The sequence below is a fragment of the Rhodnius prolixus genome, unplaced genomic scaffold (genome assembly GCF_049639745.1).
Source record: "Rhodnius prolixus isolate KJV_2025 unplaced genomic scaffold, Rpr scaffold_5, whole genome shotgun sequence".
Taxonomy (NCBI): Eukaryota; Metazoa; Arthropoda; class Insecta; order Hemiptera; family Reduviidae; genus Rhodnius; species Rhodnius prolixus.
This window is the reverse complement of record NW_027411624.1, coordinates 11,574,926-11,600,478: the sequence shown is the minus strand read 5'-3', so window position 1 is coordinate 11,600,478 and position 25,553 is coordinate 11,574,926. Positions and strand designations below refer to the sequence as shown.

General features: G+C 34.4%; 1 protein-coding gene across 1 annotated transcript in view; it reads right to left on the bottom strand.

Moving 5' to 3' along the window:
* Positions 1 to 16,672, bottom strand: part of Cda5 (Chitin deacetylase-like 5) — a 192,760-nt gene extending 176,088 nt beyond the window's left edge. Inside the window, exon 1 of the mRNA XM_074135087.1 lies at positions 16,426 to 16,672. Within this exon, the coding sequence (XP_073991188.1) occupies positions 16,426 to 16,474 (49 nt within the window). The 5' untranslated portion in view covers positions 16,475 to 16,672. The remainder of the gene's footprint in view (positions 1 to 16,425) is intronic.
* Positions 16,673 to 25,553: the final 8,881 nt, after the last annotated feature.

Sequence of the window (25,553 nt, the reverse complement as noted above, 5' to 3'; positions counted from 1 at the left end):
GCTTAAATGTCAATTTGGCTTTGTATTTTTCTCAATTAATAGTTTGGTTCAAAGGGAATGTGTCGCAGCATTCTATCAACATTATTATTAAATTGATCTCTTTTTTTCTTTTTATTAAGAAATTCTAAGTTACAATAAAATTCAATTATATCCGTAAATTATGGTAAGAAAAAGTCATGTGAGTGTCCATACGAGATTCTTTTCATGAGAAAGTAAAGTGAAACTGTTGAATATTGGCGAAAACGAGCTTAAATTATAAAAATTTCTTGATAATTGAGAAATAATTTTTTTTTCGAATAATTTGTAAGCATTTTTTCTCAATATCTCTGTAAGATTAAAATTATTACTAAAATAACAAAAAAAAGTTAATAAAATATGAGAAAATAATAAGAGATTTAGACAAAATAGGAGAAAAGTATTGAAACACCATAGTTAATACGCTTTGACCAGCCCTGACTCGCTATCATTGGACGGGGCGTGACTACACTAGAGGTAGGCATGACCCGCCCACCGTCTATAACCGTACTGCATTGTGATTGGCCAATACTTTGAACTCAATTATTTCAATGAAATAATTAATTTAAAAATTTTTTTCCAACATTTCTCCCATAGGTATTTGATAAACTTTCGATTAAAGCAATAAAAAAAATTTCTCATTAAAAATACGATAAATAATATTTCTTTTGGAATGATACTTCCTGTTTTACTCAATTATCGTTAACAGAAACAAAAAACTTCAGAAATTGTTCTGTTTACTCATGAAATAGATAATAGAGAAATAGGCTTGTTAGCCGCCATTACTTAGGCTGTAAGCTCACTGTACACTCCATCCGGTGGAGAACTCTAGCGGCTATTTCTGTAAACATAAATGCAGTTCCTACGTCACATTTAACAATGTTGACGTCTTACTAGACTTATATAGGACTAACTTACAATCACATTTAACCAAGTTAACGGCTCACTAGACCTATGTAGGTTTATATTACACTTTTATTTAACCATATTGACGACTCTCTAGACTAGACCATTTAGACCACCTTAATTTAACCATGTTAGAGACACACTAAACCTACATAAGTACATCCACCTTGTACTCACATTTATCCATGTTGACGACTCACTAGACTTATATAGAACTATCTTACACTCACATTTAACCATGTTGACGACTCACGAGACTTATATAGGTCTACCTTATACACACATTTAACCAAGTTAACTTCTCATTAGACTTATATAGCACTACCTTACACTCACATTTAACAATGTTGGTCACTCACTAGACTTATTTAGAACTATCTTACACTCACATTTAACCATGTTGACGACTCACTAGACTTATATAGGTCTACCTTAAACTCACATTTAACCAAGTTAACTTCTCACTAGACTTATATAGCACTGCCTTACACTCACATTTAACCATGTTGGTAACTCATTAGACTTATACAGATCCATCTTACACTCACATTTAACCATGTTGACGACTCACTAGACGTATACAGATCCACCTTACCCTCACATTTAACCAAGTTAAAGACTCACTAGACTTATAAAGGTCTACCTTATACTCACATTTAACTCACTAGAGTGACTCACTAGACCTATATATATCCACCTTTTACTCACATTTAACCATGTTGACGACTCACTAGACTTATACAGATCCACCTTACAATCACATTTCATTTATTTTTTACCGCATTACTTGTGACCTATTTATGTATTAGTCTATTAGATATTTCAAAAGTTGTTTCTAATTCTCCAAGCACTTTCACAATTAACGGCTCTCGTATTGATAAAATGAAGGTGCCGAGTTTGAGAACAGTGATAATATTGATGGTGATTAGGTAACAGCTGGACAGAATGAAGGTGCATTGGCCTGATTCTGGATGAACTAATAGCAAAGTTCTGGTTATTAAAATCTAATGTCTAAAATTTTGATTAAATTAAACAATTTAATCGTCAATTCAATCAATTAATTTAATAAATTAATATTGATTAAAATTAAATTTTGTTTCAATTCAATTAGACTTTAATTGACTAAACTTGTGCTAATCTATGTATCCAATAAAAATAATAAAAAGAAGGAAAGTAGGTAGAATTGTAATCTACAGATCGTCAGAATGTACGAATAAATCTTTAGAAACGAAGCCGATTATATCGTGTTAATAAATGGCTATTCAATATATGAATCGCTTAAGTTTGTGATATTTATGATATTTTTATGACCACTTTGGTAACATTTAGTAATAAAAATACTCACAGAATAAATCTGCACAAGATAATACAGTTCCCTTACCTGTAACAAAAGGAAAATTATTAATTAGAATATTGAAGAAAAATTAGATACCAAAAAGAATTTACAGTACAATAATTTGTAAAACTATAAATGTTAATTTTTAGTACAGCCTGATAGCAGTTCGCATATGAAGCCCCGGCAGCCCTTAGGGACATTAGAATTTCAAAATAAACACTGGAAACTTTTTTCACAGCAGTTCCCCAAATGATTTCCTTTTTTTTTTTCTAAAACTTCACCAACAGTTTCTAGAATCTTTTTGTAAAAACTACTTACACACCTTTTAAATTTTCTTCGTAAAATTTATTCATATGAAAATTGCCAAGCGCTTTTTTCCGAACGTTCACTTCTAAACTGTAGTTTTATAACCTATTAAGTCATACTGTTAATGGAAATTAAAATTTCCCTAAAATCCCGAATATAATTTGTAACTTGCCAAATTTAATTCATGAACATCTCAGTTAGAGAAAACCGTAAGAATGTTTAGTTGCCATCAGATTATTATTATCTCGTTCTTTGTCATACTGGTGAGTAAGAACATGGACGTAGTAGGAAGGGAAGGATTTACCTATAAGATTACGCAAGGGACGGAACAATAAACTTCCTCCCTGCCTTGGGGAATGAGATCAGCTCATTGTCCCAATTCTGACCAAGCAGTGAGTTTGGTAATACAGATATCTGGGAAAAAAAGAAAATTTAGCGTAGAATTTGGCATAGAGAGAACTGGCAGTCCTGGAACAAAGTGATCCAATTTGCAAAGTATCAGCCATTTATGCGAGAGTTTTTGATGAAATGGATTTTAGAACCTGTTAGATACTGGATATTGTGTAAGTGTAATTAGATTTGATTATCATTCACTAGATAATGCGTTTGCCTTTTAGTTCCAAAGTGGTTCAATTACAAGAATTTACTCAAAAGAAAATATAAAATATTAAGGCAGAAGAAATGGTAGGATCTTGACCGAGTCTGGTTACACAATAGATTGTATGAGTAATGCTGTGCAATTAAATCTAAATAGTCGTACCAGTTCCAGTTATGTTAGGTCATTGAACAAATTATATTTTTCTTCTTATTATACGGACATCTTTTAATTCTTAATTGAAACTTTTAGTAAATAATAACATGTTTTCATAGGAAAGGAGTGTCCAGTCTATCTTATAAATGTGTTTTTTTTTGTTAAGCAGATCAAGTCACCTGTTGAGTCTAACACACCTTTATAAACACCTTTACAACTTTTCCTTTTAAATTATTGCTCTACTCTCCGGTCATCATCATCATCATCATCATAACTCGAAGTAAATAACATTCCCGTCTTATGTGATCACCACCCACACATTTACTTTCTTTTCTTTTAAAAACAAACATTATATCAAAGCCTAAGTAAAAGTATGCGATCAAGGTATAACACGGAGATAATGCAAAAACCTTGAATAAAATAAAAAATCTCTTTGCCCTAGAAAAATCTTCTACAATAATTGTTTTCTTTATTGTTATAGTCTGAGCAGAATACTGATGCGCAATAATAATTATATTAAAACAAACATTCTGCGTGCAAGAATTATTTTAAGCTCACTTTCTTCGTTAATTAAAAGATTTCGCTTTTTGTAATAATATACCGCTAAATTAACTATTATAATTTAATATTGTTAATTTTTATTGTTAGTTTAATTTGCAGTTTACCGAAAAAAAAGATGTATTCTTACGTTTGCAAATATATAAAAGCTTTATTCACTGGATCTTTGAAGAAAAATACGATTTGCTGCATGGATTTACGGGCTAGAAGGAGTGGAGTTCCGCTAAGTATTCCAATCTTTACCAAATCCAATCCTTACAATCCAAAATTCTTGGAAAAATCACCAATTCTCATTATTATATCTCCAAATAATACCCAGCATAATCTTTTAAGAATTTTGAGAATCGGTTAATAAAATTTTGAAGACAATTTTTTTTTTAAATTTTATTTTAAACGCTACAAAACTTCTCGCCAGACTTCTTTCACAAACGTTCGAAACTTAACCTACATAACAAAAGACTTTTATACCTGTTGTTACGGCGACCTATTTGGTCATACGGCATCGAAGTATGGGGGACCGACTAAACGTTCCAACTCACTACGCCTCCCAGACTTTACAGTCAAAAAATACTTCGAAATCTTCTTAACGCTCCGTTCTATGTATCTAACCTCACTATCCATAATGACCTCAAAATCCCTTTCATTACAGATCTTGCTAAAAACTCGTTTTCTTAAAATTTCATTCCTCTACAGCAGCTCACCCTAACCCTCTCATAGAACACCTATCTTCCTCCACATTACCAGGTAATCCTCTAAGGAGATTGAAGAGAAAATGGCCTCGTGATCTTCTCTTATCGTGGGAGCAAAGCACGTTACTGGAGTGACACGACTGGGTGCCTTCTCCACTCTTGATTTTCTTTTATTTATTTTTATCAGGTACCACATTTGCTTGTTGCAACTACCGTTGCAGTTGTAAATTCCAATAAAAGATTTTTTAAAAAATTTATGCCGACGTTTCGGCCAATTTATTGCTTTCATCAGGGTAATACAAATTTTTATTTTGTCGGTATAAAATAAAAAGAATTTATTTACAAAATTTTATTGACCGATTCTCAAAATTCCAAAGATAAATCTTATTAACAACTGTCGAAAAGCAAATCCATCATTCCTACATAATGATTGAGATCTGATAAAATTTGAAAGCTATCACAGATCCCAGAACTCCTAATCATATCATCACAATCCTCTTGTACGAGTACAACAGCTTTCAAACATAACCTTACCCGAAATACTCCTCTTAGCCAGTGTAAAGTAGTAAAGTAAAGTAATCACCTATTTTTTTCAGGCGGGGCTTAACGTCCAAATATCAATTAGGTGTCGTGGACGGGGGCGACTAGCAAACATACTTTACTGTAAATTTCTTTTATTAACCATTAAATAAAATCCAAGGCCTAAGACCGGGGAATCGAACCCAGTACCACAATACATATTAGCTTCGCAGGTCTCCTTAGCCAGTGTTCCGCAACTTAATTGGCTTCGCGTATCTCGTCCCAAGAATGAGTGCCTTAAGTCTCGCGGGACCACTTCTCATAAAAAGTCTTTGATAAAAGTTATTTTAAAACAATTTGTTTTTGTTTGATATAAGAATTCCAAGTAAAGTAAAGAAAAATTTATTATTTGCCATTTTAATGTTTTTTTTTTTGTATTTTGTGATTTAAAATCATAAGAAATATGTAATTATTATTACTCAATAAATATCAATTACAAAGATTTAATCGTTTATTAAATGTCTATATGATAAAATAGTAATAACACTTTGGAATGACGAAGATAGTGTTTTAATGGAATTCTTAATAGTAATAGTGCTACAGGTGTCTTCAAAGTAATTTCCGTTTTGCGGCCTATCGTATGTACAATATATGAAAATATAAGGACTCCGTTTGAGGTGAATGAAACATTCACTTTGAGTTAGATACTGGACATCAAGATTTGTCTCACAAGTCAAATGGGAATAAAGTTCAAGCTTAAATTCCAGCTTCGGCTCTTATCACAATATCTTCAACTGATAAGAAAATGATCAAATTTTGGATTCAACTCTTCTTGACACTGAACGAAACTAAATCTCAAAATATTACCTTCACTCTTCGACGCATCACTCTTCCTCGTGTCTTTTACAATCTAATTCCTTTACCAGCTGTCAACGTAGTCCGCTACCTTGGGCTTTACCTTGACAGAAGACTCACATGGAACCCTCATACTCGACAAGAGAACAGAACTCAATAGACGCTTCCGACAACTGAAAAGACTACTCGACAACAGATCAAAACTCACTCTGGACAACACAAGACTTATATATGTAAGTATACTAAAGCCAGTCTGGGCTTATGGCATCGAACTGTGGGGTTCAACCAAAACGCTCAAATCTGCAAAGGATCCAGTCCTTGCAATCTAAAATTCTTCGCTCTATAGTAAACGCTCCTTTCTACGTCACCAATCAAACCATTCACACAGATTTGAACATTCCTTTCGTCACACAAGTTGCAGCAAAAACACGTTACAGAAATTTCCATCTTAACATTCAAACACATCACAATCCCCTACTACAACATCTATCAAGAACATTTCCAGACAACACTTCCAGACGTCTTAAAAGACAGTGGCCTCGCGATCTCCTCTCTGATGAAGAGAGTCAGTAGAAAGTAAATTGTTTTTGGAGTGTTACCACTGGGTAACTTCTCCACTCTGTTATTCTGTTATTTATTGTTATCATTGTTGCTTATAACGCAAAATGTGTTGATTGTAACTAAATAAATGATTAAAAAAAAAAACTCTTCTAGAGATTCAATTGACATAGAATCACATAGAATTTAATTAATCAACTCAAAATGCCAAAAACCACTTTCCCCCATACAAAATAAAATAAAAAGTATTGAAATTAAATTCTTTCGATTATTATATGAAATTAAATAAAAATCTTAGTACCAGTTTTGGGAAAAACAATCAATTTTTGGCCAATGTCAGACAAACGAAAAATGCCACTTTTACTGGGGGGAAAAAAAATTAGAAGGATGAAGGAGTCTATCTATTCTAAATTGCTGTTTCTGTGTAAAGTACAACCTCAGCAATCTTAATTTGAATAAAATATTAAGCAAATTTCCAAATTTACAGGAAATTCGACAACAGGAGCTACCTCACATCTTTATTTATTGTAAAATGATTCCTACGAATCTTTTAAATCTTTTTACACTAAATTACTAAACGCATATTTTACCAAGCGAGCTGTATGACCAAGTACGCAATTAGATAATTTAGAAGGAGACGACTAGCGAACATACTTTACCACAAAGTTTTGTCATTAAACAACTAAATATTTAAGAGCTAGACCAGGGAATTGAACCCACTAAACCAACAATACATCTCAGCTTGGCGGGCCTCACTACTGTGGCGCCTTAACACCATTACATTTCATGCAATTAGATGCTATAATTTTAATTTAAATAATTCTCTTTAAACTATTATTTATTATAGCAGTCTCACAATCTACAGAAATATAAGAATATTAAATATAATTTTATATTCACAGATTGTTTTGAAATTTAATTTTAAGGTGTGATTAAGTAAGTCCCAAGAGACGTAATTCTTTCAACAATCGTGCATTACTTGATTGCGCAAATTCTTTGGAATAGCCTTGAAAACTCATATAAGAGAATTTACATATTAGTATCTGTCAAGAAAATTGTACGTCTCTAAAAAATTGTTTTAACCACCATATTTTATTAATTATCATTAAAATTATTATTTATTAAGATCTCTTCTTTCTCGACAGTGGGGGCTTGGGTGCTGCAGGGAAGTATACTTGGCCCCGTCCTCTACACAGTATACACATCAGACATACCTGTACAACCCTCTACACTACTCTGTACATATGCAGACGACACACCCATACTAGCTACAAGTACACATCCTTCATCAGCTGCATACAAGTTACAGGACACACTTACATAAAATAGAATCCTGGGCAAAGAAGTGGCGGATTAAAATGAACCCACAGAAATGCCACGTTTACTCTCTGGCGGGGCTCCACCTGTCCTCTTCAACAGCAATCCTCTTCCTTGTACAGATCTGGTGCGCTACCTTGGGCTCTACATAGACAAACGACTCACGTGGAACCCACATACTAGACTTAAAAGACAAGCAATGACGAAACGTGCGAAACTGCTTTACAGACTACTTGGGACGACGCTCCAAATTACCTATTGAACTCAAACGATTACTATACAATACTATCCTGAAACCTATGTGAACTTACGGACTAGAGCTGTGGGGTTCAGCCAAACCTACAAACATACGAACAGTACAAACATTTCAGTCAAAACCACTGCCAACAGATAGCTGACGCTCCTTTCTACGGTGACTAACCTCACTCTTCACCACGACCTCAACATTCCCTTTATAGACCAACTCGCTAAGAAATACCAAAAATTCCATATTGCTCTCTCGACTAGCTCTAATCCTCTTGTACTGTCTCTCGCTTCCTCTGACATCCCTAATACTCCTCGCCGACTGAATCGCCAGTGGCCCCGCGACTTCTTTGTAGGCTGAAGACCTAAACGCCATTATTCTCCTATCTCTCTTCTCTCCTCTTCACATTCTCTCTCTCCTATAGAGAGTGCTACCGCTGGGTAGCTTCTCTCCTCCTGCTCTCCTCCCGCAACAGTTCACCACTCTCTCCATATTTACTTATTGTATACAACTGTATGCAGATTGTAAATTACAAAATAAATAAAAAAAAAAATCATTTATTAAGAAAAATATCCAAATTTACGTATATCTTTTTTTAGTACACGACAAATGAAGTAAACATTATTTGGTGAAATTTTGAAAGTAAAAATAGAATTACATGGAGATGAGCAGTGTGTTACTGCGCAATCTCATTTCACTGTTGATGATCAGAAAGTTTGTTTATAAAGACAGTCTTACCGGTTTTCTTTTATATTTGCCCAAAATTTTATAACGATAACACAATATCCGGTCATAATTTTTTTGAATCCTGTTTTGATTTTGATAAAATGTTAACGTGTATCGTGTATTTGGGGGGAGGGGGAAGAGAAATATTATATAATCATGTATCGGTAATGCAATTTCTATCAGGCCTTGAAAATTTTCATGGGCATGAATAATAATTGAAGTTTATTTCTACCTTCTGCCAAGTTTGTAGCAATCAGAAATTATGTTTTCACTTTTTTATGCAATTTGTAAAATCAGCTGGCTGGGGAGGTGAAATAATTGCATGACTTTTTTGCAATTTATATTTTTTACCGCAATTTATGTGATATAAACAAAAAATTTAATTCAGTTAAGGAGTGATTCCGTTCAATTCCAGATTAGCAAATTCTCTGTTGATCTTGCTAATCACAATCTGACCAATCAGCCACTCCTTTCTTATTCAGGGCTCCTCAAAACCATTACCGTTAATATCAATTTGGAATATCAGGACGATTGATGTACTGCCACTTACAAGGAATAAGAGAAAGTATATTTTGAACCCAATAGCCTTCCTTTTCAGTAAAATTTTGTCCTTTTTTCGCAATTTTCCTTGAAATTCAGGAACAAAAAAGTTAAAATTCTTTAGTGAATAAAAAAAAATAGAGAACAGAATAATTTTAATGTATTATAAGCCATATTATATATCGTAATATTAAATTAAAGTGATATTTCATAATCTCTATTATTGTTCCAATATTAAGGAGGTGGCATAACTGCGCCAATTTACATACAACAATGAAGTATTATTAACTTCCTCTTTTATGAATTAAATTTTTTTTTTTCACATAAGCAAACAAAAAGAGATAATGTATGATAGAGAACGTAAATATGTATTATACAAAGGAAGATAGTATAACTTCTGAATCAAGTAACTATTCCTGAACTATAAAAGCTAACATTGAACTCGGCCGAGAAAAATAAAGAAATTAATATTTCAAACATCTTTACTAATTTTTTAATTTTATTTTTATTTTCTTATCCTCTTATAGCTAAACGAGCTCTACAAACACACATCAACCACTTATAGGACTGGCTTTACAAATGGCGAATCAAAACTAACGTTACGAAATCAAAATTTATAATTATTTACTCTTAGACGGAAAATCCTACCTCCCCATTTCATGAACCAAACTTCTGTACCAACCTTGGACTGTACCTAGACAAATGGTTGACATGGAATCCTCATACTAGACTGAAAAGACAAGAAACTAACCAACGCTACAAAACTTCTCGCCAGACTACTTTGACAAACGTTCGAATCTTAACCTACATAACAAAAGACTCTTATATCTACTGTTACTGCGACCTATTTGGTCTTACGGCATCGAAGTATGGGGGATAGATTAGACCGTTCCAACTCACTACGCCTCCAGACATTACAGTCAAAAAATACTACGTAAACTTCTTAACGCTCCGTTCTATGTATCCATAATAACCTCAAAACCCCTTTCATTACAGATCTTGCTAACACTCGTTTTCTTAAAATTTCATTCCTCTACAGCAGCTCATCCTAACCCTTAGAACATCTATCTTTCTCCAGGTAATCCTCTAAGGAGATTGAAGAGAAGATGGTCTCTCGTGATCTACTCTTATCGTGAGAGCAGTATAGCAAGAGCACGTTACTGAAAGTGACACCACTGGGTGCCTTCTCCACTCGTGATTTTCACGTAATTTTCTTTATCAGGTACCACATTTGCTTGTTGCAACAATCGTTGCTGTTGTAAATTCCAATAAAAGATTTAAAAAAAAATAATAATTTTTTTGTTAGCTAACTTTGAATGAACACATTTTTAACACGAATTTATTAATGAAATGGTCTTTCAGGCTCGACCGGAAATATAAAGATCCAGAAAAATATTTGAATTTTATGATATTTTTTAACAGAAAAATCGTTCATTGCAAAAAGCTGTTCTTAAGAGCAATAGTTTCAAGCATAGATTGAAATATCAGTTAAAATATTAATGTCGTAGATTTTATCCGTCATAACCATCCACATGATTGTATCTCTGATTGGTTTCGGATTCTCGGCCAACACTAGAGGTAGATTAATCAATTTGCTGTAGAGAATTCGAAATAATTAAGACTTAGGTTTGCTAAAAATCGATTGGCATGAATGAACATGAATGTTCAGTTATTGGGATTTTTTGTTTTTTTCTTCAATAAAACTTCCAGAGAAGGGATTAGCTCAGTGATTAGTGTGCTGAATTCCAACGCGGAGATCCTGAGTTTGAATTCAGCTGCTGACAGTGTTGTCTGTAACGAAAGAATACTGCTCGGAGCCAGTAAGTTTTAAATTCTAGGAAACCTAAAAATTGGGAATAATATCATCCATCCAAGTATTTACGAGATAACCTATTTAAGATATCCCTAATTTCTTGAACCAACGAATGCAATCCTCGTCGCCCAAACGCAGTATTGAAGCTACTAAAAACGACTCTTGGGAATCTAACAGTAAGAGAGAGCCGTAAGAATCAGACATGTGCTTTGTTCTGATTAGTGCATGAAGTTGGACATAATGTATGTACGAGAATTTAGAATATATTACCAGAGCGGTTGAATATTTACATTAGCAACGTGTCGCCCCTAGCTCGGGGAGGGGACCTTACTTTCACTTTAACCTGGCGACTGTCGAATGAATTAGGTTTTCCGTTGCAAACATATGATTTTTTTTTTTGTTTCTTTCTATCTTGTCCAAGTGCGGACCAACTGGTGTATAAATTATGGGACTAGTATTTAAATAAGCCAATCACGTCTGGTTGAAAGTATATCCGCGTTACTGGAATTGTGCAATAAGTGAATAATGAACAACTAGTCCAACAGAGTGTGCTCTAGATTCAGTTTACTTTTTGTCACTGGACGGCTGTGGCAGGGAAGTAAGGGAACATTCTCTCACCGGCTACAAAATCCCTCCATTGTTCCTCTTTGTACGTAATGAATCGTCCAGTTTCACTTTCAATTGATTCCTTTCAAATATATATATATATATATATATATATATATATAAAATGAGGACACTTCCTCATATTCATTCGCTGCATTTATTAATGAATCAATATTTTCCCATCGTAGATTAAACACCTGATCGTAGCTTCAATGTTCTTTCTTCATGAATGAACTATTGATTTCTGTAAAGTATATTTATTACCGCAAGATAATATTACTGTTTAAGTAAGTTATTCATAAATAAATCGTCTATTTTTATTGTCTATTGTTGGTTTAACTTCCAACTTCCTAATTAGGTATCGGTGGACTGGAGTGGAAGCAAAATACTTTACTTATAAACAATTTTGTCTAACAAATAAAAAGTCAACAAATGCCCCGGAAAAAAACTATTAATGTGAGGAATTTGTTGACCCAGTGGTCAGGAGCGTGGCTATGTAAATGGGTGATACCCAGTTCGATTTTTATTAGTTAGACAAAATTGTTTATAGTTAAGTATGTTGCTTCCGCTCCTGTCCACGATACCTAATTGGATAGTTGGACGTTATTCTTCATCGTGTGTTAATAATACTCAGCTTTTGTCAAGAAAGTATGCGTTATGCTTTACAAAGTTCTTATTTCGGACAGAAAGGTTTTTAGATGTGGCTTAATACAGTCAGACATCTTTAATGCATTACATGGACGGGTCCAAGCTGCAGGAAGTGAAGGTTGCCAAAGTGCAGGTATCTAATGTTTAGAAAATCGCATCGAAATCATAGACTGATTTAGATTAGATTAGATTGCTTTAGACGGGCGGTTCCATCAGAAAGAGGAAGGAACGCAGGCAATCCAAAATGCCCATTGTTCCCCGTCCACCCCTCATCTCCAGAGAGATACCGGGGCTTCAAGACCAACAAATCCGGGTAAAGGTGCCAGATGCCAATATAATAAACTAATAAAGTAGTAACAGGAAACTAGAGAGCATGACGACTCAATCGCCCAGTTCACTGAATAAACCTAGAGAGTTCGTTAAGATTACCAGATGCCCCAATCTCCGGTAGGGAAACATTTTTCCCTGTCGAAGACGAGGAATCTAGATTTAGAATAAACTGTACACACCTCAACAAAGTGCCGCGCAGTTTCATCGGACTCACAGACAGATTTGGAGCTAGTTGCAATATTTAATTGTGATTTTGGGGACAACTCATTCCAAAAAAGCTTCCCCATTTTCTCGACCAGTCCAGGCGGTCTAATGATTCGCTACAAAGTTTGGCTGAAGGCTAAGGTCTAGGACGACTTGGAGTAAAGTTCTTTCTCGTTTAGATACACGGATATTCGGAGTGTAAAGAGCATGAGGCAGCAGATTGCCTGATATCAGCGTTGCTAATCATTGTCAGCCCATTTCTTGCTAACAAGCGTCCATGATGTGGCGCTTTGTACAAATAAAATTATTATCTTTGCAAAAAAAATACAAAATCTGTGTTAAATTTTCCCCATATTTGGTATCATAATAACAAAATTTAATCAAACTAATTATTGGATAATTCTTCACCGTTAACTATTAAAAGCAACGAAACGATAAAAATACTGAAGTCTACTAAAGTCTTAATATGGAGTTTGAACCAAACCTCTTCTAAGCATTACATTTACGTTCTGACTAATCGCTCTTAACATTAATTATGGTGACATCGAGTCACTTTCTATATTCCTAAAATCGATATTATTTTTTAAAACCTCAAATTTTATTTAAATAAAAGCAATTTTAACAAATATGTATCTAAAAACATTCTTTGAAAAATCCAATAATTTTTTTACATAAATGTAGAAAGGTCACGTAAAAAGGAAGTTTAAATCTTATATCCGGTTTAGGTGTCATTATCATATCTTTACAAAAACTTATGGACAAATTAGCCTATCTTACTTTTTTTTAAAGGTGCCACAGGAAAATCTAACAGCCAATAGAAAGAGAGATTTCCGCTTGGAGAATCAAGCAATTCAGAGGTTGTACAAATATTGTCAGAATTGTTTAATGAAGGAAATAACATAGATTTTTCATACTTCTTCCTTGCACCTTCTAAAAATAAAAATTCACTTAAATTCACCCTTTACAAAAAATACTACAACAGAAAACAGGAAGCGATCACAACGTAACCTCTTAAAACGTGTAAGAGAAAGCAAAAAATTATGTAAATAATAAAACACGGCAAAATAAACAAACAGATTAACGGGAACATTCCCGCTTTAAACGTAAATAGCCGAAGAAAAGCGAAACTAGCCGATGCCCATTAACCTGGAATTGACCACTTTCGCCTGATTTCGATTTCCTTAATAAAAGCGAAAAGTAACTTAGTATTAAGTATAGTTCTCTCTTTCTCTGAAGACAGTAAATTATTAGTTTATTTCATAATACTATAAGTTTGTCTTTATTCTTCTTCAGATAATTTATTATTATTGTCATATTAATCATTGTCAAAATTTTGGCAGACGGCGTAGGTGTTAAAAGGGAACAAAAGGTGTGATAAAACTGTTACTGTCAATCTAGAATCTGATTATTTAATATATAAATACTGTTATTGATGAACTTGGCTTAAAGATCAAAATTTAGTGCAGTAAATCTTCGCGTTAACCCATGGGCGTATATTTTGCTATAACTTACAAGTTAAGACTTTCATACTTTTTTGCTCAATCTTGCATAATATCAAAAATTTACTCTAATCCACAATTATATAATAGTATTCTTAACACTAAGAATTGACATATCGGGACTAAATACTTATACGAATCAACTTAAGAGAGTTGCCCAACATTACAAAATTTTTTAAGGGAAAAAAGGTTCTAAACCTGAATAGATATATAATGCAAGATAAAAGCTCATTAACAGTCATTTAAGAAGTAGTCGTATTTCCGATTTGGTGGTTTTTGGCAAAGCCAAAAGATTTTAGTTGTGCCTTTATCTGCCGTGAATGGCAGAATTACGGTAAAGAAAGGTTTCTGCTACATTTGGAAGACTGTTTTTTTTTTTTTTCTATACTTCGAGGATCGTTTCGTGTTCAAACCGTTGGAGAAAATAGACTGATCAATTCTTCAAAGGATTTAGAAGTATCTCAGCTTAATAACACGAACTTCACCACGTACTTCAATTGAAAAATGAAGCCTAGTCCGGGATAGTAGCACAAGTCTTTGGAATATAAGCACTCTTACTTGTCGCAAGACCTATTCTAGACGGTCAAAACCACATAATCGGATTTTGGTAATTTAAAGCAAAAATAAAAATAAAAAATACTGGTTATCTGCAAAAATCCCGGACGTGCTTAGTAAAATTTTGAAAATATTATTAGATCCGCAGTGCTTAGTTGACAATATCGTCCAGTTTCACTTTCAATTGATTCCTTTCAAATATATATATATATATATATATATATATATATAAAATGAGGACACTTCCTCATATTCATTCGCTGCATTTATTAATGAATCAATATTTTCCCATCGTAGATTAAACACCTGATCGTAGCTTCAATGTTCTTTCTTCATGAATGAACTATTGATTTCTGTAAAGTATATTTATTACCGCAAGATAATATTACTGTTTAAGTAAGTTATTCATAAATAAATCGTCTATTTTTATTGTCTATTGTTGGTTTAACTTCCAACTTCCTAATTAGGTATCGGTGGACTGGAGTGGAAGCAAAATACTTTACTTATAAACAATTTTGTCTAACAAATAAAAAGTCAACAAATGCCCCGGAAAAAAACTATTAATGTGAGGAATTTGTTGACCCAGTGGTCAGGAGCGTGGCTATGTAAATGGGTGATACCCAGTTCGATTTTTATTAGTTAGACAAAATTGTTTATAGTTAAGTATGTTGCTTCCGCTCCTGTCCACGATACCTAATTGGATAGTTGGACGTTATTCTTCATCGTGTGTTAATAATACTCAGCTTTTGTCAAGAAAGTATGCGTTATGCTTTACAAAGTTCTTATTTCGGACAGAAAGGTTTTTAGATGTGGCTTAATACAGTCAGACATCTTTAATGCATTACATGGACGGGTCCAAGCTGCAGGAAGTGAAGGTTGCCAAAGTGCAGGTATCTAATGTTTAGAAAATCGCATCGAAATCATAGACTGATTTAGATTAGATTAGATTGCTTTAGACGGGCGGTTCCATCAGAAAGAGGAAGGAACGCAGGCAATATATAGTGTAGTGTGAGATGGAAATATAAAAGAAGACCAAATCTCTACACCATTAAACTGTTTATTTTACCTCTGATGGTGGATGAAACACCTAAAGAGGTCAGTGATATACAAAATGAAGCTAATATCTAATTAATAATTAACTTTTTTGATTTAAGGCTTAGTATCTTTCAATTTAAGGAAGGACTTATTCAGCTGATTGCTGAAATTAGAGAGAATTTAATGCACTGATAAGAAAGTAGGTTTTCCCTGTGATTATCTTAGAAAATATAAAAATCTAATTGATGTGTGAAGGATGGTTTCAAATATTACCTAAATCGGTACTCTATTACTCGGATAGGGATAAAGATAATCCCGGTTTCAATTTCGTACGACTATTTTTAATTATTACTTGGTTAGACATTATTTATCGAAGGATTAAAACCTAACAGAATAATATAAATTAAACACATACCAAAATAGCTGCAGACGATGAAGAGCAGACACGGAAGGAAGTTCCTCATGTCCACCAGAGTATCGTCCGGGGAAAGCAAACAAAAGATAAAGATTGCTACTAATGGCTCCGCAAAATAAAAGTATTATTTGAACAAATAAACAAATAAACAAAAACCACACTTATTCAAAAAACTACAATGTTATCGGTAGCCCCAGGAATCACTGACTGACAGAGAACTCCGACGAGATTACCAAGGGAGTAAAAGAGTGATTGCGGAGGGGTTGCTCCCACCAGGACAGTATCACACTAGCTTCAGTTCACCACCACTTGCAGTTCCTAATACAGTGGGGAGTTAATACTGTTTTAAGTAATGGTGAGAAGAGAGGTGGAGTACCGCTTTACTGAACTTGGCCACCTTCGTTTCATTTCGAAAAGGCGGGGCTATACACTATTTCACTAATCAATGATAGATTTAATATATAAAGGTTTTAAGTTCAATTAAAATGAAATTGAGGATAAAGGTTAACACTATATTATAGATCAGGGATGGCAAACCTTTTTGAGACGTGGGTCAAATTTTGTTCATTTTTTCTTTTTTAGTACTAGCTCTTGGGTCACTAATGCCCATTTGCACAAGAGTTAAGTTTAAAAAGTTTTAAACTGAATGTTTTAAAAAGTAAACATCTTTAAAATTCAGTTGGCTTAACAGGTAAAACGGGACCAAACAAGTGCTTTTTACAAACATAACTGAACAAAACCTTACAAAAGTGTGTTTTATTTGAAGAAAAATCTAAATATGGTTATTTACTTTGGGTTGCCGATTTTTTTTAACAAACAAAATATGAGTAAAATTATACATTTTATTTGATATTTTGTAAACACTTTTGCTTTACTTCAAATACTACAAAAGCATTTGTCGTCATTTGCGTTTTAGAACTGTAATGATCAAACTAAAGGTTATAAATAGCATTTAAATTGCTTTTGTGTCAATGCGTGATTGGAAAAAATACAGATAGAATATAAATTATCCACACAATTAGAAAATCTAAATCAACCCGCGTAAACAAACAAATGGTTGCCTAGCAATTGTGGGTCAGTGAAAAAGCTTGCGCGGTTCAGTGTCTGACCCGCGGGTCATAGGGCCATCACTGTTATAGATAGATAATAATGGTTGTTGGCTGTATGTAAGTAATCTTTCAGATAATCAATCTAATTATAATTAAGGAGTTATTGATTTGTCGTTTTGTTTTCTTTGACGAAAATTAACTCAAAATTACTACTCTCAAAAAGGAGTACTACTTAATTTTTCCTTTCTAAGTTCGCTTAATAAGAAAAGGAGTTATCCTGACCAAAACCTACTCGCCACTTTGAAAATCCGTATAATCCGGTTTCTAGTCGCCACGGTAGCCGAGCGGTTAAGAGGCGAGACCTGTAAAGATAATAATGTATGGTGGTACTGGGTTCGATTCCCCCAGTCTTAGGCCTTGGATTTTATTTAATGGTTAATAAAAGAAATTTACAGTAAAGTATGTTTGCTAAACGCCTCCCTCCACGACAGTTAATTGATAGTTGGGAAGTAAAGCCCGCCTGAAAAAAATAGGCAATTACTTTACTTTACTTAATCCGGTTTTTGTGCAATGATCCGAAAAGGTGTATATCTGGGGAAAACCAATATAGAAATCGGTACGATTGCAATTTGTCCTCTTAAAAAAGGGCTAGAGAAGTAAGAACTATAGTCCGGGATTTGTATGTGGTATGGGTTGGGTAAAAAAAAATGGTTAAACATTCAGATTCTACAGGGATTCGTCAGAAAGACTACGCCCCTGCCACTCTCAGAGGCTTTATTGTGGCTCTTACAGTTCAGAGCATCTCTTCCGCTCCAGAACTTAGGAAGTCTGATGAGTCTTTAGGCAGCCGAACCCTGAGCCAAATAACTAGTCCCCCCTTCCCACTGACACAATACACAGTGATGTTTTATCTTCTTCCTGACAGAACCAGCACAGGCTGTCCTCTGTCAGGCTAATACGATGCATGTGTTTATTAAATCTACAATGGCCGGTGAAAAGGCACGCAATCATCTTAATGGACGCCCGGCTTGGCTAGAGTAATGCCTCGTTAAATTTAAGCTAATAAACTTTTACGCCTGGCCAAACTTTTCCGTCACTTCTCCAACTTAATTCACCCATTCTTGATGGATCCATTAAGCTAGCCGAGTGCAATTCCTAAAGTATTTTTTATTTTAAATTTAAACTGCCTAATAAATATTAAATGGCTCGAGCAAGAATTACAAAAAAAAATTTAATTTTTTTTTTTTTTTAATTTGTTTATTTATTTTGCAACTATAATAGATATAACAAGCAAAAGGGATGAGAGCAAGGAAATGGCGCAAATACACGTGCACGCACATATATGCACTTACATACACGCGCGCGCACATGCAAGTGCGCCAAGAGGCGTGAGTGGAGTGAACGACGACCATCCAGTGATGGAAGCCGTTAGTTCGCCTGATTGGCAAGCTTACACAGCAACCATCCTAGGAGGTCGGCGTTGTGTTGAGATGGTCGCGTGGCCACTGCCGCTTTAGTCTGCGATGAGGATTAGAAGGAAGTGTTGTGGTAGACATGTTGTGGATAAGAGGGTTGTAATGACTGTGTAGATTTGAGTGGAGTTTTGTGTAGCGAGATTGTGCTATTTCAGAAACGAGAGGAATATTGAGATCAGTGTGTATTGTATGATTGGAGACGTAGAAAGGAGCGTTAACTATTGTTCTCAGGATTTTTGATTGTAAGGTCTGAAGTCGGTTGATGTTCGATTTTTTGGCACTTCCGTAGAGTTGTATTCCGTACGTCCATATTGGGGCAAGTAGAGCGGTATATAAAGATCGTTTGTTCGTCTGGGTCAGTTTTGATCGTTTGTCGAGTAGCCTTTTCAACATTTTATATCGGAGATTGAGGTCAATTTGTTTGAGTCTCGTGTGTGGGTTCCACGTCAGTCGTTTGTCAAGATGTAGTCCGAGATATCGTACTTGGTTAGTCGTTGGTATAGAAGTATTGTGGAAGGAGAGAGGAGGGAGAGTTTTCTTGTTTAGAGTGAATACTATGTATTTAGATTTTAATTCATTCACTTTGATTCTCCACTTTTGCAGCCAAGGCTCGAGAAGATTTAGGTGAGTTTGGAGAGCACGGCATGCTATTACAGGATCTAGATGAGGAGAAAGGATTGCAGTGTCGTCGGCGAATGCGAAAGTAATTGTAGTCGGGTGAGTTGGTAAGTCGGCAGTATAGAGGATATAAAGTAAGGGGGCTAGAATGCTTCCTTGAGGAACTCCAGCAAGTATTGGAAGGATAAGAGAAGAAGAAGAACCTTGTTTAACTTGGAAGAAACGGTCGGAGAGATAAGACTTAAGAATGAGATAAAAGGTAGAAGACAGTAGGCGTTTGAGTTTATAAAGCAGCCCTGCGTGCCATACCCGGTCGAATGCCTGAGATATGTCAAGGAAGACACCCGGGCAATACTGCTTTAATTCAAGGGAAGTAGCGATTACATCAACTACTCGATGTGCTTGGAGAACAGTCGAGTGGCAACTCCGAAAACCGAACTGATGGTCAGGAATGATATTTAAAGGGGCTATTTCAGTTTGGAGGCGGAGTAGTAGAAGTTTTTCGATAAATTTAAAATTTAAATATATTCTTTAATTGAAGAAGCGTCAACATCTGAGGTTATTGGCGCTCCGGAGCTGTTTTCCAGAACACAACCCCACCTCTCTCTTTGTAGACAACACTGTCCTATACCGGAAACTGACGTATAAGAAGCAAAAACCTAAGACCACCAGCAGGATTTCAGTACGCTAACCATTGATCTAATTTCCTTTAATATTTAAAAATGTTATTTTATAAAAAGTTTATCGTTTTAGGTTTCGCATTTTGTACTTTATCAAAATATTTCGATTGCGATTTCTAAAAAAAGTTTATTGTTTTAAACAGACAAAAAATTTCATTATTTTTATTTTTATCGATTTTGAATACAGATTTACTAAAATAAAAGATTTTTCGAGAGGAAGCCCTCTCCTTAAAATTAATTTCTAACAAAAGAATTTCAAAGAGAATTGAGAGTACTTTTTGTTAGTTAGAGTGTGCAAGAAAAGTGAACTGGAATTGGAAAACAGATTCACATTTCTTCTAATCGAGAATTATGGGAACACATTTAGGATTCAATAACATAAAGTGGATCTGCCATACAATTCCATGGTATGGCATTTTTCACCCCCAATAGAAAGCCTCTGGTAAACCTTCAATGTTATGGCTGAAATGTTATTACTAAGTTCTGTGATAAGTACTTGAGCAATGTCTGAATTATTCCAACAATAAGATTCTATTTTCCACCTCCAATGAAATTAGAAAAAGCTATAGTACATTAGGGCATCTCTAGTTGGCTAACAATCACATACTGCCCTCTGATTAGATATTAGACAGCCAATCATAGTAATCCTCTATTTGAACTTTTGTACCAGTATATCTTGACAGGTTTAAAGGTTTATATTTAAGTTCAGTTTATTACGTCACTTCGGTTTATATCCTTTATGTGAAGACAGTTGAACAAAGTAAGAACTACGTAACTTTCATTTCTGAAGGTTTCCACTTCACAAAGTGCAGCTGACATTGAAATGGCCATATTATCATTTAGTGTGTACGTACGAGTATATACCACTATATCCCTTTCATTTTGTTACTTTCTTAAATCTATCTGCCGTCATAGTCGTTCATTACCAAATAAACTTCAAATAATTTATTTAAAAGCACCATTTATGTAGAAAATTATAGAGTCTTATAATATATTAAAAGATCTATTCTAGAAACTTTATTAAAAAAAACAAAAAATAGATCCCAAAATAATAAATCGATTACAGCACTGAACCGGAAAATTAAAGAAAAATTTAGGCAACTGTCAAATGAAGAAAAGGAAATGAAGTCTGCATGGAGGTTACCACAAAAATTATTAAACGGAAAACCAGGAAGCGCAAGAATTCGAGGGTAACCTCGGCTTAGACGGTTGGCTGAAGTAGAAGAATGACCTCCGTCGGATTGGAGTGAGCAGATGGCGCTTTAAAGCTGCAGACCAGAACGAAGGAGAAAAACTAACGAGTGTTGCACCGAATATTAAGTAATTAGAAACTCTAACAGAAGTAACTGTAACAATAGAAACTTAAAAGATGAATTAAATATTTGGAATAATCTATAATAATTATTGCTGACCATCAGAGTTCGAGTCCGTAGATGCACTTAGGTTTCATTATGGAGTTCTATAATAGCTTCTTTTTTTAACATTGAATATGTTTTATGGGTGGGTAATTTGGTAAAAAAAGGTATCGTATCTACATGAAATGTCACTGGTTAATGTGATGGAGAAATATCAGGTAGTTTTTAACTGAAAATGTTTTATACCAGGCCAAATTGGTGAAAAAACGGTCTACAAAACTGTCATAACAGGTCTTGGGGGCGTTGTTTGGGTAGTTTTTGGTGTAATGAAATCAATAAAAGAAGTATTATTTATTTATGGTTCCATAATTCATGAAAAAATTCAATGCTTCGACATTTTCGTCAAAAAATCGGTATCTTCTAGTTCTGTCAGTAAAATTTAGTTCAGATGGTCTTCAAATAAGTTTGTAAAAATGTTTGATAAGTTGTTTTATGTATTGCCTTTTTAAGACTAGCGTTGTTAAGTCCATGTTAATCGTAGGATAGCCCCCAAGGTAGCCCACTTTAGACAGAGCTATCTTTCAGAAGGGGCTTTACAAAGAGGATATTTTTGAAGTCGTTGCAAAAACCACTGAAACTAAAGTCTTTTTTTAAAAAATACTACAGGGTTCTTGGGCAAGATGGAGCACCTGCCCTGAAGGTGGCTTTGTTAATGGTAGATCCCCAGTTCGAATCTCGCGGTTTTTTATTTTATTACAACAAAAAAAATGTTATAGTAAAGTTTGAGCTTCCGCCCCCAGTCCACGACATCTAATCTGTAGTTGGACGTAAAGCCCCGCCTTAAAAAAAAAGGACAATTATTTTACTTTGTCGTCATTTTTCCTGTTTTCCTTAATTCTTTAAGGATTTTAATAGCCATCCATTTTTCCCATCATCGTCAAGGTAAAAATCCAAAACTATAAGGAATTAAGGAAGGAAAAGGAACATGAATTGGATAATATTGAGAGCTTTAGAGGTCGTTGAGTCCTTATTACAGCAATTGGGGAGTTCTCCGCTATGAACGGGTGGAGTTTTGTCAAGGTATAACCCAAGGTAATGAACTTAGACCAGCTAAAAGTACGTATTTTTTTTTGTATGTATGTTACATAATTTTATATCTTCGTTACAAGTTCTGGTAAAAGATGAAAGAACACTGCGCAGAAAATGAACTCAAGTTAGTCCGATGCTCTTCTCCATAAGCCCCCCAAAGATATTGTAACCGGAACCAACATATCTTTAGAAATTTGGCAAAATTTCTATTATGCAATATAAGAATTAAATAAATCGCACAAAGAGAAATTCCTGTTTCAAATCAAGATTTTTTACAAAATATTTAGCAATAGAATAATAATAAATAGAAAAATGTAGAATGGACAAATATTTACTAGCTCCTTCTATTAGACAAATAAGCACTTTCAGTCTTAAATTGAAAAAAGAAAACATTGGGCAACTCTTGTGATAAAAGATCTAATATTTGATCTTGTATACAATTATTCTAAACTATAACAAAGAAAAAGAAAAACACTTTGGACAAAAGAATTTAATTATGTCAATGCCATAAGTATTGGTGGTACTTGTGACACCCAGACAATCACATTCACCGGATGTAACTGTAACACCCACAAAATTCTCCGGTGGTTTGTCTATAGAACAGAAGACGGAATGTAAAATAGTTTACGATTTCATAAAATTAAGGAACCTTGGCCGAATCATTTAAAATATTTTATCAAAGTTTTCGTAAGTATAATGAATTATTACAACATCCTTACAAGGAAAATGGTTTTATTAATAATAATAATAATTACGAGGTGTGTTCAAAAAGTAACGGGAATTTTCGTTTTTTGAAAAAAATATTTATTTATTCATCTACATTAATATTGTCGCCTTCAAAGTAGTCCTCTTCGCATACAATACACTTGTGCCAGCGCTTTTTCCAATCCTCGAAACACTTCTGAAACTCGATCTTTGTGATAGCTTTCAGCTCTTTCAGCGATTCGCTTTTAATGTCATCTATGCTTGTAAAACGACGGCCTTTTAATGTTCTCTTTATGTTTGGAAATAGAAAAAAGTCACATGGAGCCATGTCTGGCGAATATGGAGGCTGGGGCATCGTTAAAGTTTTGTTTTTGGCCAAAAATTCACGAACAAGCAATGAAGTGTGAGCAGGTGCATTATCGTGGTGCAAAATCCATGAATTGTTATGCCACAAATGCGGGCGTTTTTTTCGGATTGCTTCACGCAAACGGCGTTGAACTTGTAGGTAGTACTCCTTATTGATTGTTTGACCTTGTGGCAAGAATTCATGATGCACTATGCCATTAAAATCGAAGAACACAGTGAGCATAACCTTCACATTCGACCGCACTTGTCGAGCCTTTTTCGGTCTTGGCGATCCAGAATGCCTCCACTGGGACGATTGAGCCTTAGTTTCGACATCATATCCGTAAACCCATGTTTCGTCACCTGTTATAACACGTTTCAGTAGATCCGCATCGTTGTCGACTTCATTGAGTGACTCTTGAGCAACTTCCATTCTCCGCTGTTTTTGTTCGAAATTCAACAATTATGGAACAAATTTTGCTGCCACACGTTTCATACCCAAAACATCCGAAAAAATTTCATGGCATGAGCCAATTGATATGGCAACATCATCAGCGACTTCTCTGATTGTGATTCGGCGATCGTTCATAACCATTTCTTTCACTTTTTTCACGTTTTCATCGGTTGTTGATGTGCTTGGACGTCCAGGTCGTTCGTCATCTTCAACGTTTTCGCGGCCATCTTGGAAACGCTTATACCACTCGTAAATCCTTGTTTTACTCATAGCAGACTCACCATATGCCTTTATTAACATTTCACACACTTTATTTCATTTTTTACGCAAAATTTAATACAAATTCTTTGATCCATTTTTTTTAACAAACAAAAATCGCCAAGCTCGAAAAACACGTCTAACCTTAACGGCTGCCACTTAAGAAGTAAACAATGAATATTACTGAAAATTTTATCGTACTTCAGGGGCATGTGACCCAACATAATAAAAAAAAATTTTTTTACAATCAGACTCTCCAAACCCGCGAAATTTAAAAATTCCCGTTACTTTTTGAACACACCTCGTATAATAAGTATAAGCCTAGGAGCTTCTTACAGCTCACTGTCCGGTGATGGACAGTGTTGTCTGTACGAGAGAACACTATCCGGAGGCCGGCTGTGCACTGAAAACAGCTTCGAGCGCCAATAACCTTAGATGTTGAGGCGCCTTAAATAATTAAAAAAATAAAAAATAAGTATAATTATTGATATTACAACTTGATTTTAATAAAGTTTCAAAGCCAATGGACTAATAATGAATGAATTGCCAGACTTTGCACTAAAATTTCCAATATCTTTTGTCGTACATATAATAAAATATCAAATGACTACGATATGGCGTCTACAAATTTTTTTCAGATTTACCACTATTTTAGGTCTGTTAAAGAAATAATATTCTTGAGGTAATCTAGATTCTAGATTAAAACGATGTAGCCTTTTTTCTCATATGTAAATATTCAAACGCTCTTGATAAACTATGAGTTTATATTTCAAAGCAAAAAACTAAAAGAATTTGGCTCTTTTGAAATACAAAACAAATAAAATAGCAGTGTTAATGGCTCCATGTTTTTAGTATTAGATTAGTAGTTAATAATTATTTTAATTTTATGATTTTTAATTGATTGTCAATTACTAGGTAATTAATTTTTACATGTTTTGTGTGTGGGTGAGGCGCCACGATAGCCGAGCGAGGCCAGCAAAGTTAAGATCAATTTTTGGTTAGTGGGTTTCCAGTTTCCGGTGATGGAAGTTTGTCTGTAAGGAAGGAAATACTGTTCAGAGGCCGGCAGTGTATTAAAAAAAAGCTCCGGAAGACCTTTT